The sequence below is a fragment of the Equus quagga genome, chromosome 12 (assembly GCF_021613505.1).
Source record: "Equus quagga isolate Etosha38 chromosome 12, UCLA_HA_Equagga_1.0, whole genome shotgun sequence".
Taxonomy (NCBI): Eukaryota; Metazoa; Chordata; class Mammalia; order Perissodactyla; family Equidae; genus Equus; species Equus quagga.
In genome coordinates, this window is record NC_060278.1 from 27,932,253 (window position 1) to 27,945,273 (window position 13,021).

At 46.3% G+C, this 13,021-nt stretch overlaps 2 protein-coding genes across 10 annotated transcripts in view; one reads left to right on the plus strand and one right to left on the minus strand.

Moving 5' to 3' along the window:
- The window catches only part of AKR1E2 (aldo-keto reductase family 1 member E2), a 35,756-nt gene extending 25,648 nt beyond the window's left edge, over positions 1–10,108 (minus strand). For 3 of the 9 annotated variants that reach the window (XM_046679498.1, XM_046679497.1, XM_046679495.1), the window contains exons 1-3: positions 6,537–8,800; positions 5,067–5,255; positions 2,052–2,235 (exon numbers count right to left, since the gene is read on the minus strand). The gene's annotated coding sequence lies outside the window, so the exon portion shown is untranslated. Of the gene's footprint in view, positions 1–2,051; positions 2,600–5,066; positions 5,256–6,536; positions 8,801–10,067 lie in introns of those variants that run through there. The other 6 variants (XM_046679490.1, XM_046679489.1, XM_046679491.1 and 3 more) reach the window with 5 other exon arrangements.
- A 47-nt stretch (positions 10,109–10,155) lies between these two features.
- LOC124248898 (malignant T-cell-amplified sequence 1-like) lies at positions 10,156–11,085 on the plus strand. Its single transcript, XM_046679499.1, has 2 exons — positions 10,156–10,890; positions 10,930–11,085. The coding sequence occupies exon 1, from the start codon at positions 10,296–10,298 to the stop codon at positions 10,839–10,841; it is 546 nt and encodes a 181-aa protein (XP_046535455.1). The 5' UTR covers positions 10,156–10,295; the 3' UTR covers positions 10,842–10,890; positions 10,930–11,085.
- Positions 11,086–13,021: the final 1,936 nt, after the last annotated feature.

The following is a 13,021-nucleotide window of genomic DNA, read 5'->3' on the forward strand; positions in this document are numbered from 1 at the left end:
TTGATCCATTTGTTTGCCTTCATGCCAGTGCCACACAGTTTTGATTGTGGTAGCTTTGTCGTATGTTTTGGAAACTGGAAGGTGGCCCCTAGGATTTTGTTCTTCGTTTTTAAAATTATTTTGGCTATTCAGATTCCCATGAACTTCCACATGAATTTTAGGATGAATTCTATTTCTGCAAAAAATCCTATTGGGACTTCGATAGGGACTGCCCTGGACCTCTAGAACGCTTTGGTATGGACACCTTCGCAACAGCAAGTCTTCCAAGCCACAGACGTGGATATCTTGCCATTTATTTTTGTATTTTTAAAATTTTTTCAGCAATATTTTGCACAAGTCTTTCACCTCCTTGGTTAGGTTTATTTCTAAGTATTTTATTCTCTTTGATACTATTATACATGGAATTGTTTCTTAATGTTCTTTTGTTGTTACTGTATAGAATTGCGTGTTGATTTTGTATCCTGCAACTTGGCTGAATTCTGTTTTAGTTTTGACAGTTTGTGAAACTTTTACAGTTTCCACCTATGAGATGTCATCTGTGTCTCCAATGTGGTTCCTCTTACTCATTTTTACTGTCTAACTGTTCCAGCTAGGACTCCCAGTACTATGTTGAACAGAGGTAATGAGAGTGGGAGTCCTTCACTTGTTCCTGAACTTATGGCAAAAGTTTTCAGGTTCTCACCACTGAGGATGATGTTAGATGTGGGTTTTTCACAAAAGGCCTTTATTAGGTTTAGCTTCCTTTTATTCCTAGTTTGAGTACCTTTATCATGAAAGGGCGTTGAATCTTGTCACATGCTTTTCCTGCATCAGTTGAGATGATCACGTAGTTTTCCCTTCACCCCGTTAATGTCGAGCACTATGGTGTTTAAGCCGTCCTCAGAACGTGCTCTCATGTTCGGCTCCCCTCACTGTTCTTGCAGCATTCATGAGTGTCTGTTTGTGGGAGTCTGCGCTGGGATCTATACTTTCTGTGGCTCCATGTGTCTATCGTTGCACCTCTACCTCACTGCCTTGTCACTGTAGCTTAGTAAACAGTCTGAGTGTCTGGTATTGTGTGTCCTCCAACTTTGTTCTTCGGGACTGTTCTGAGTGTTCTTGGCCCTTTGTATTTCTCTATAAGTTCTGAAATTAGCTCAGCAGTTTCCACAAAGAGATACCTGCTGAGGCATTTCATGGCAATTATATCAAAACTATAAATCAAATTGGGGAGTGCTGACATTTTAATATTATACCAGCATAAAAGATCCTAACCTAAAAAGGAACAGATAACAAGCTGGGAAAAAATATTTGCTACTCAGAATCTCAGGCAAAGGGCCTATCAACCCCTATAGAGATCTTAGAATCTGATAATAAAAAGAGCAGCCATACAATATAAAAATGGAAAAAAAGACATTATCATACACTTCACAAAAACAGAAATATAAATAGCCCTTAAACACATAAAATATGCTTGGTCTCAGTCATGATATGACAAAATTACTAAATGCAAAATATTGCAAGTATACTCTGAAGCTTTGTAGAAATAGGAACTTTATTCTTCATTGGTGGAAATGCAAGTTGCCTTCCACGGAGGCAGTTTGGCCGTATCTATCAAAATTATAAATGTGTTTACCCTTTGATTCAACAATCCCAGTTCAGGGAATTTATACCATGGAAACACCTCTACCTTTGATATATGTATACGGTTATTCATTGCAGCCTTTGTCATATGAGCAAAAGATTGGAAACAACCCAATTTCCTTCATTTGTGACCTAGTTAAATGGATGATGACCACCCATGAGATGAAATATAATGTAGGTGGGAAAAGACAGGAAGAGTATGTGAAGGGAGGGAGCTCTTTACTGATGTGCAAAGCTCCCTCCCTGGCTGTTGGCTCGTAGGGCTGACCCTCACTGTTCTGTCCCTCCCACTTCAAGCTGGCTTTTTTGAGCACCTGGAGACATGGCTTGACTAGTGTGCCACCAATGCCAGGGTGTTCATGCCCACTGGGAGTTAAAGCCCAGGAATCTGGGCCCAGTGTGGACACTGACCAGAAAGGGGACCCTACCCAGTCTCCTGGAAGACATTTCCCAGGTCCCTCGGTGAACTCAAATGCCACTTCTCTGGGTTACCAGTGGGAAGACATCACAGGGAGCTCTTTGTCTGTCTAGTAGGATCAAGACGAACTTCATGGAGGAAGCTAGGAATGGATTTCCTCACATGCCCATTTTAAAGATGGCAAAACTGAGGACCTGTGAAGGGAATGGTCACAGGGGATCACGTGTAGCATGGGTGTTTAGACCAAGGAGCCCACATCCCTCCATCCCCACCTAGGTTGGCAGTTGAGCTGCTGGACAAGGACAGGTGTACGATCTGCTGATCTTGGCACCCGCTCCCAGCTGAGCTTGGACCATTGCCTGTGACCCACACTCCCTCATTTAAGCCCTGCTCCAGTCAGCTCCATGCAAGCATGGGTTGTGCTTTTTCTTGGCTGTATTCCCAAGCCTCTAGAATAGTGCCTAGCACATAGTAGGCACTTACAGATGTACTGAATTAGTGTAATCCTCCCTACAGTCCTATGAGGTAGCTGTTGTTCTTTTACAGATGTGAAACCTGAGACACAAAGGGTTGATTCATTCATTCTTTTATGTATTCAGCACCTGAGTACTGCTCCCTGTAGTGTGCAGGCACCCGGAATATAAATGATGTGAACCCCAGACACCTTCCCTGCTCTCAGAGCTCACACCCTAACAATGGGACAACATCTAACCCACAGCCAGTGAGTGGTGGCTACAAAGCTACAGCCACCCCTAGCACAAGATCTCACACAGCCATGAAGTTGGAGATAGCCCTAGGACCAGCCATGGAATCAGAGACACCTCCAGCTTGAACACTTGGACCAGCTCGAGAGTTACAGACAGCTCTGGTTCTAGCTCCAGACATAAAGCAATACCCATCATCAGTTCTCTCACCAATTCTGGAACCAGCACCAGAATTAGAGTCAGCCCCAGAACTGCAGCCAATTTTAGAACCAGATTTAGCTCCACTGTCGGAGATAGAGGAGCTCCAGCACTGGCACCAGAGCCTATGCCAGTGCCACAGCCAAAGCCAGATGCACCTCTAGCATCCGCCATAGCACCGGCTCCAGTGCTGGAGCTGTCCTTCCCTCCCTAGTGATGACAACTTTTGCTTTAAATTTTCCTTTTCTATTTCATGTACTTATGGTTTATTAGTTTATGTTTTAAAATTTACATACAGTGAAAATTTGCCTTTTAATCACTTTAAGTTTTTCAGTTCGGTGGCATTAAATGAATTCAACATGCTGTGCAACCATCGCCACTGTCTATTTCTGGAATGTTTTTATCGTGCCGAACAGAAATCCTGTACACATTAATGCAGATGCCCGGACTCTGCCAGGCACACCAGGCCTGCTTCTGGCTCTGGAGGATTCCAGAAGCTCTGTTCAGGAGCAGGGGATACGTGGCTCTTTCTGTGTGTGCAGAGTGGGAAACAGTGGCACCAGGAAGGGTCTAATCCCCATACCCCTCAGCCCCTGACCACCACTAATCTCTTTTCTGTTTCTATGCACTTCTTTCTCCCTGGCCCTGGCCCTCTCCTGAGCACAGCTGACCCTCTCTGTCTCTCTCCCCACCAGAGCTGCAGACCCCTAACGCCAACCTGTGCTATGCCATGAACCCCACCACTAACTGTGACTATGTCCTGAAGAAGTGGACTTTCACCAAGGGGGTGAAAGTCAAGCACGGAGCCAGCTCAACCCTCCCTCGCATGAAGTAGACAGGACTCAAGAGTGACAAGGACACCTTTGAATTGGTCCCTACCACTGGCCAGCACAAGGCCGCACCCCCCAGGGTCTGGCTAGTCAAGTAGCTAAGCACTTACAGACTCCAGTGTCCCAGACCAGGTGGGCATCTTCGGCCCAACCTGCCAGCCCAGGCCACCCCCAGAGTTCAGATTCACCCTGAAACTCTCCTGCTGCCAGCCATCATGCCTGCCCTTCCACAAGCTGGACTGGCCTCCCTTTGTCCGCTCACGGCCATAAGTTTCTTCTGCTTTTTGGGAACCAGACAACTTGCTGACACTTGCCAAGGAGCACTGGCAATGGGGACAGCAGGCTGCCCACCTCACGGGGACCACCCTCTGTACATATCTCTCACTGCCTTCCAGAGTGCTGGTCACAGCCACTGGTGCCCACAGGCATGTCTCACTATCCAGCCACAAGGGCACCAACATGGAGCCCAGGACCAGTGGCAGCTCCACCCCTGGTCCTGGGACCACTCAGGTGTGGCCCCCACCTCAGCAGTAGGCATGTGGCTGATGTGTTCAGCGTGCATTCGGTCAGCTCCTCCAGCTCTGAAGTGGAGGTCGTCACCTTGAGCTTTGTCCTGAAGTCCACTGATGACCAAGAAAAGAAGCTGAGTGCCCACCCCTTCTCCCTGGCACTTCCACAGGCCCTCTCTTCCCAATCTGCACCCACAAAATAAGCCAAGCCCCCATTTCTAGAAGCCTCCAAACCTGCACCGTGACATGGGGTGTCTGCAGAGTTCAGGGCCTCTGCTGACCTTGCCATCCCGCTCTGTTCTGGGAGTTGGCCTCCTCACAGTACCCCCAAATCTACGGCATCAGTTCTGCCTCCAGCAGCATCTCCTCCTCTTCAGCTTCCACCATGCCCATGACGGCCACACAGCTAAGAGCACTGTCTCTGGGCTCTGCTAACACAGCTCTTTTGTTTTAGATCCAGCAGGTGACCGATGCTGCTTCATCCCCTCAGCCTAGAGGAACCCAACACCACCACAGACGAGCACGCTGGTGATGTGGACAGGTGGCCCGGCCCCTTGGTCCCTTTGTCTCCTGCCCACTCCCAATTTGCAGTGGTCCCTGACTCCCTGCCTGGCATTCAGAGCCCTCTGTGATCTGGTCCAGAGGCCTTCCCTGGAACCCCACCCCCACTCCCGCCCCAGCCTCCCTAGAGCCTTCCTCACCCAGGCACCCCCTCCAGAGCCCTGGCCCCTCCCAGCCCCAGCCTGCAGTGCCCTCCCCTTCGCCCCATCCTTGATGGACTCACCTCCAAAGATGGGCTCAGAAGCCACTTCCTGGGCTCCTGTGCACAGCACAGCCTTTGAAGTCAGATTGACCTGGGGCCACATCACAACCCTGTGATGGCAAGCTTATTTCGTGACTTCTCAGAGCTTCATTTGGGCTAGGCTTGGTCACTCAGAGCTGAGTGACCTTGAGCACTGGTGCCACCGCTCATCTATAAAGTGGGGTGAACTCACTGAGCGTCCAGGAGAGGCTCCTAATAACAATATCCACCCTCAACCCCTGCTCTGCCTCACTGTGGGGCCACCTCCTCCCAGGGCTCCCTGCAGCCACTCACACCAGTCAGGGCGGCCAGGGACAGGCTGGCCCTCATGTCCCAGGGTCCTGCCAAAGAAGACAGGGAGACGGGGGTGTAGAGGAGGAGGGGGAAGGAGCGGCCTAACCCTCTCCCTGTCCAGACTGTGTCCACTGCTGCTTCCAGAACCCCTGACCCAGCCATCCATCGCACTGACCCCTGGGGTGGAATCTGGGGGCCAGGACAGTAGAGTGGGGGGTATTCTGTGACTCTCATGTCCCAAGTCTCCAGCCCTCCTGGCTGGAGTGGGGTGGCCCAGAGGTCCCAGAGCAGCAGCCTGTGGGGACGTGTGGTACCGACCAGCTGGGCACCCTTGGTGTATTGTGGGTGCTGTCTGTCACTGTGGACAGGAGGTCCCTGTGCCCCGGAGGGACCCCGCCACACTCACCCAAGGGGCAGGAGCCTGGGCAGCATCCACACTGAGCCAGGTTCATGCAGTTCCATGTGCAGCCCCCATGGGACAAATGGGAAACTGAAGCCAGGAGAGGCAGGGACTGGCCCAGGGCCCAGGAGGTGGGCAGAGCCCAGAGGAGAAGGGACGGTTTCGTACTCCTAGGCCAGGGCTCAATCCTCCCATAGGCTTTGCTTTGGGAATGAGAACCCCTAAGATCCTGGGGATCCCTGCCCACTCCTCCCGTGTGGAGCCGTTTCCTCTGGGCATGCCCACACACGCACGCTCCCTCTATCTATCCATCGATATGCCTGGTATGCAGAGAACATTTTTGGAGTGTATGAGAAACTTAGCAGTGTTACCTATGGAATGGAGCAATGAGGAAGAGATCATTTAAAACATTTTGGATATTAGTGGATTATTTTTACAATATATATAATTTTTTAATTTTCAAAAATAGTTCATAAATTGAAGCAATGTGAGAAAAGGCACTTTTATATTTCTTTGAGCAGATCAAAAATGTAGGGCTAATGTATTTTTTATAGAAAGTCATTTTAGAAATAATTATTTTATTATTGATTATTTAGAGACAGATACAGAGAAAACTCACAAATTATAAATCAAGTAGATTACTATTTAGAATGTGCTTCACCAGAGCTTGGGAAATATTTTGTGACTCTGTACAGATGGGTTTATTTATTTAGGGAATACAACTGGGGAAAAATAATTGTATGATAAAGAATTGTGACCTTTTGGTTGAGAATATTTCTTCCAATAACATTCTTCAGTGGTGGTGAGCTGCATGCAGACTTCAGTTTGGGCCTCCTGCCCTCTAGTGGTCATTCCTAAAACCGCAGACAAAGCTGTATTAAGGTCAAATGTTTGAAACTGTTAATACAACCCAGGTCTGTGAATCACGCTCTGAATTTTAAAGACTTGAAGAACCTGAGAAATTTTCTCACTCAGTTTCCTCATTTTAATTTTGTAACATAATCACCAAGTCTAGATTACATACTCCCTTCAGATTACTGACATAAAACTGAATTGCAGTATCTCTTGACTTTAACTTAGAGAGTAAATTATTCAAAGCTACAGTAATTTTCTGTAAAATGTTTACAAATATAGTATAATCTTATAGCTTATAACTACCACATAAAGGTTTTTACAAATAAATAGATAAATGAAACACTTTTAAAAGTACTTACTGTGTTTCCTACTATTAGGCAAGTCATTTATATACTGTACTTTTTATTCCTCAGAACTTCTCCATACACCTTGTGAAGTATATATTGTATCCAGATTTCAGGAGGAAATAAAGTGATACTGAGGGAGGCTGATAAAATTTAGGAAGTGGTACACCCCAGACTTGAAAGACTGAATTTTGTGCCTTACCTTTCCTTCTTCTTTTTAAAATCCATAGTTAATTAATTTTAAATTGATTTAAAATGATTTAACCAGAATAAATTGGTAGTGTTTTAAAGTTTTAACTTGTTAGTTTGTTTACAGCAACACTTGTATCTCATATTTTTTCATATCTAATGTATGTCAGCCTCAAAGACCTAGGTTCTTCTATAAAGTTTAAGAACCAGGCCGCAAGATTTTAGAGAAGGTGAGTTTTTAGAAAGTCTTAAAAAAGAGGTTTTTCATTTTTTAACTGAAGAACTTAGCAGCAGAAACTAGCACTTAGCATCCTTTTCATGGTAGACAGCAACAGACGCTTGTGGGCCAAGAAACATGCACCTTGGGAAAGAGTTACATCCTACAGAACTAAGAGTATGACTTCATATAAAAAGGATCACTAACTTCAAAAAGAGTCTTCATTGCTATGCAACTCCAGACTAAACTTTCTTAAGAGTCCTCTGTCTAAAAGAGCTTCATTAAAATATCCTTTGGGCATTCCTCTGACAGCCAGTTCCAGGTCAGATCACTAAGCTCCTAGGCATCCACAGACAGGTCACCCTGGTCATGCTAGCCAGCAACGACATTTCCTCTCGTGAATTTCTATGACATCTGGTTTATGCTGCTTCTACGGTATTGTCTTTACACATAGGAAAAATGAGATAACTCCCAAGAACTAAAGAAAAAGAATCATCCTACAAGAGTTAAGCACATAAAACCCATCCGTAATGGACAAGGTGAGCTGTTTGTAAAAGAACCAGAGACGTGTCTGGAAATCTGTGACTCCCCACAGAATCAAGCGACTGGAGTGAAGCCTCGGGGAGGCAGATCAGAGGCTCAGCTATAAACAGGAAGCTCAAATCTAGAGCCACTCGTACCATATCCTGTGTGAAAAGTGTGTAAAAATATTCATGTGACTGTTTTGATGTTAATTTAATAATAATAGCTATGTGAAATACTTAAAATCCAATGGTTCTCAGTATTAATTCAAGCAGTTTTCACACCCACCCCCAGGAGACGGGGTTCTTGTTAACCAGACAGTCATGATAAATAAACTGAGACATGGACAAGTTCACTAACTTCCAGGATCCCAGTCTACAAGTGATGGAGCAGGACTCACTCCTGGGTTCTACAGTCAGCACACACAAACACCCACTATCCTGTCTCATTTAAGATAGTCTACCCTTGTGATGGTCAATTGTGTGTGAATTTGACTGGTCCACGGGTGCCCAGATATCTGGTCACACATTACTCTGGGTGTCTCTATAAGGGTGTTTCTGGATGAGATTAACATTTTAATTGGTAGAGTAAAGCAGATTGTCCTCCCCAGTGTGGACAGGTCTCATCCTTCTGAAGGCCTGAATAGAACAATAAGGCTGACTCACTACTGAGTAGGAAGGAATTCCTCCTGCCCGATGGCCTCTGAGCTGGGACCCTGGTCCTCTCCTGCTTTCAGACTTGGACTCAGACTGGAATTTACACTATCAGCTCTCCCGAGTCTCTACAGCTCGTTGACTGTTGACGTTGGGGTTTCTCACCCTCCATAATCATGTAAACCAATTCCTTATAATAAAAATTAAATATATGTGTGTGTGCATATATATATATATATATATGCGCACACACACATACATATATATATATATATATATAGACTGGGAGAACCCAGACTCATACAGGTTTTTGTCCCGAAAACGGGGATACTATATATATAAAAATACATATATACACATACACATACATAAACACACACATATGAAACCTTTATAGACTATAAGCTCCCACCAACGTAGAAATGCATGTTAGCTTTCCACTGTATATCCAGCACTTGTTAAAATTCCTACTGAAATATAGGCTTCCTAAATTAAGTACGTGTTTCTTGGAGAAGTGTCCAGATAGCAAGGATCTGCCCTTATTCTTTTCACACGGCGCTGTCTGGGAAAGAAAGGGACCAGATCTCGAGGAAGAGGAAGCATTTGTTCCCTTAGTTATCAGTCACTTACTGTGAATGTAGCATGTACTGTGAAACAGATCTTGTGCTGGGTGAAAGAACACAGAGATAAAATACACAATTCCTGCCCTCACGGGCCTCACACTTTTCAGAACGACAAGTAAAATCCACGTGGATAAAATGCTAACTAACAGGGTGACTTCTGTATTAACCTTAAACGGGCATGGACCTAACAACGAAGCTTCAAAATATATGAACCGAAAGCTGATAGAAATGAAAAGGGAAACAGATCCACAATGGCGGCTGCAGGTTTCAATCCGCGGCTCGGTAATCACAGAATGAGTAGGCAGAAAACCAGTCAAGATAGAAAAGATCTGAACGACTCTATCCACCAACGGGACATTACTGGCAGGTATAGAGCACACGCACATGCTTTTCAGGAGCACTTGGAACATTCGCCAAGAGGGACCGTATTCTGGGGCGCAGCATGAGTTTGGGAATGTGTACCCTGGACCGAAATCCTGCGGCCAGGTTTGCACTCCTCCTAGCCGCAAAGCCTCTCCTCTCGGGGGGAGGGGGCAGGCGGAGAGGACTCGGCAGGGACAAGGTCGCATTCGGGGGTGCCAGGCAACCACTGTTTGCAATTACACGCACCTGCGCTCAACAGCGTCAGAGGGCGTGAGGGGAGTGGAAGGATCCGAGAGACCTGGAGCCGTAACGGAGAGGGGTCGACTCCCGCAGAGACCGTGGGGAGGAGGGGAGGCGCGTCAGCCAGGAATCGCCCCGGCCGTCCAGCACGGCTAACAGGATGGATGACGATTCCGTTCCCCAATAATAAAAAGGAATGGCAGGCCCCTCCATTCCTCCCTTCCTACAAAAGGAATGATCGCTCTAGCTCGTCTTCCTTCTCCAGTCCCGCCCTTTCACCTACCCGCTCCGGAGCCGAAAATCACGCGCTAAGAGCGCCGCCATGTTCCGAGGAGCGGAAGTAGATTTCGCGGAGAGCCGTAAAGCGCGCCTCCCTTCCGGTTAACGACACCCGCACCGACCATCACTGTCGGCCCGCCTCCGGTAAGAGCGTCTCCGGGACCCTCGCGAATTCAATTTTTTTCCTTCTTCCGCGCCGTTCTCTGTCGTTTCGCCCACTTCGCCTTGGATCATGTTCAAGAAATTCGATGAGAAAGAAAACGTGTCCAACTGCATCCAGTTGAAAACCTCCGTTATCAAGGGCATCAAGAACCAGCTGGTGGAGCAGTTCCCAGGCGTGGAGCCCTGGCTGCATCAGATCATGCCCAAGAAGGACCCGGTCAAGATCGTGCGGTGCCACGAGCACATAGAGATCCTGACCGTCAACGGGGAGCTGCTGTTCTTCAGACAGAGAGAGGGGCCTTTCTATCCGACTCTGAGGCTGCTCCACAAGTACCCCTTCATCCTGCCGCGCCAGCAGGTGGATAAGGGCGCCATCAAGTTCGTGCTCAGCGGCGCCAACATCATGTGTCCCGGCCTGACCTCCCCCGGGGCTCAGCTCTACCCCGCTGCGGAAGACACGGTGGTCGCGATCATGGCGGAGGGCAAGCAGCACGCCCTGTGTGTGGGCGTCATGAAGATGTCTGCAGAAGACATCGGAAAGGTCAACAAAGGCATCGGCATTGAAAACATCCACTATTTAAATGATGGGCTGTGGCATATGAAGACGTATAAATGAGCCTGCCAAGGAGTGCGCTTGGGCTGGAGATGGACCTGAGCCCCCTAAAGGAATGCGCTTGGGCTCCAGACGGACCTGAGCCTCCCAGGGAATGCGCTTGGACTCAATATGGACTCTCTGCTGTATCTGTGTCTGTGTCTGTGTGTGACAGCATGAAGGCACTACTTCTGTGGTTATGCTGAATAAATTCAACAGATGCTAAAAAAATAAATAAAAGACAAAGTAAAGATTTGGCACAAGCGCATATGTCGGTGTATCTGTGTCATTGTGTGCATATGAGTGCGTGTGTGAGTATATATGCCTGTGTGTTTCTGTGGGTGTGTATTTGCAGAGGGGTGATTAGTTTAGATTTGCTGTCTCTTCTGTCCAAGCAGATATCAATTCAAACGCAAGTGAATTACCTCTCGTAGAAGCATAGATTCCAAAATCAAGAGGATACGGTTGTTAGATAGACCCAAAGTTGTGAGTGAAGAGATGGGAGGAGGAGAATGGCTGGAGGGGGGCCCTGAACAACTGTATAAATATGAACATTTAAGGGATGAGCAGAGGATGTGAAGCGTCAGTAGTTGTACTAGAAGCAGAAAATCCAGTGAAAAGTGTACAGCAGGCATTATTGGTTGTTACTCAACAAACATCCCACCCTTCATCCTTGCTGGCAGAACTCTGTCCATCCCTTTTCTACATAAATCAGGGAAACGCTGATTAGTCTAGGCCCATTATGATGGTCTTTCCCTGTGAGATTAATTCATTTATAGGTGGGCATGGAACCTAAGGCCAAGTGGGATCTTCTCTATTTAGGAACCCCTAAGAAAATGGGAATCTTTTCTCTCATGGTTTTGAATGGTTTATAGGTGGGTATATGACCTGTGTTAGGGGGCGCTGCTAAAAGGTTTCTGGAAAAAATTTTCAGGTTTTCAAAGATAGGTACATGCGGAGAAACAGTCTCCCTACTTTGGATGGACATTGGCATGTGCAATCTTGTCCTTGCCAACACACACACACAACCTTGATAAGCAAAAAGTCAGAACATGGTAAAATTGAAAATGAAAAGCAGCAGTGCCCTTGACAGTGTATGAACTGATGATTAATCAACCATGGAGACTCCATATATTGGGACCTCCTATTAAGGGATGTGGCTAGGTTATGTGAGATAATAAAATTTCCTCATAGATTACTTCATTTTTACTTGAGTTTTCTGAAATTTAGAGCCAAAGACATCCCAATTTTTATAGAATGGCATGATAGACATCCAACTGAAAAATTCCTTAAAGGATGATAAAATAGGTCAACTGAGAGTTCATCAGTGACTTTCCTGTGAGCAGTTTCAGTGTAATTCATATGAACGTAAGATGCATTGCAGTAGATTTAGGGGTGAGTGGAAAGTAAGAAGGTAGGATGTGGAAGTTTAGAATTCATGTTATTTTTTACAGAATTTTGATTATAAATGAAAATATACTGGGTGAAAGATAGAGGAAGGTTATAGTCCAAGATATTTTATTTTGTTTTGGAGTTTAGATAATTTTGCTGTTTTTGTCATTTGTTGTTGTTTTTGCATGTTTGCTAATGGTGTATCTGAGTAGGTTTATATGCTGAGGGGAAAGATTAACTAAGAGAGGGAATACTTGACAGCGACATAATCAGCAGAATAGGGAAGCAGGAAGGAATGGCTTCAAAAGAAGAGGTGGAAGGACTAGCCACCTGTTCTCATAAATCCACACATTTGGATTATCTCCTTTCACCACAGAGTTGTCATGTAACAACTGAAACACTTCTTATCAGGGGCTGGCCCCGTGGCGGAGTGGTTAAGTTCGCGCGCTCTGCTGCAGGCGGCCCAGTGTTTCGTCAGTTTGAATCCTGGGTGCGGACATGGCACTGCTCATCAGACCACGCTGAGGCAGCGTCCCACATGCCACAACTGGAAGGACCCACAACTAAGAACCGGGGGGCTTTGGGGAGAAAAAGGGAAAAAAAAAAATAGAATCTTAAAAAAAAAAAAAAACACTTCTTATCAGCACACTACTTTTTCCTCAAAGGATTAAGGCTTTTGCCCCCTATTAATTCACCCCAGTCAACACCACTAACTCTGGCCGCTGGTGGATACCTGTGGAGGACTTCGAAATTTCTCATGATAATATTCTGGAGTACCGACAACTCTGACGAACATTGAGGGAGACAGTCAA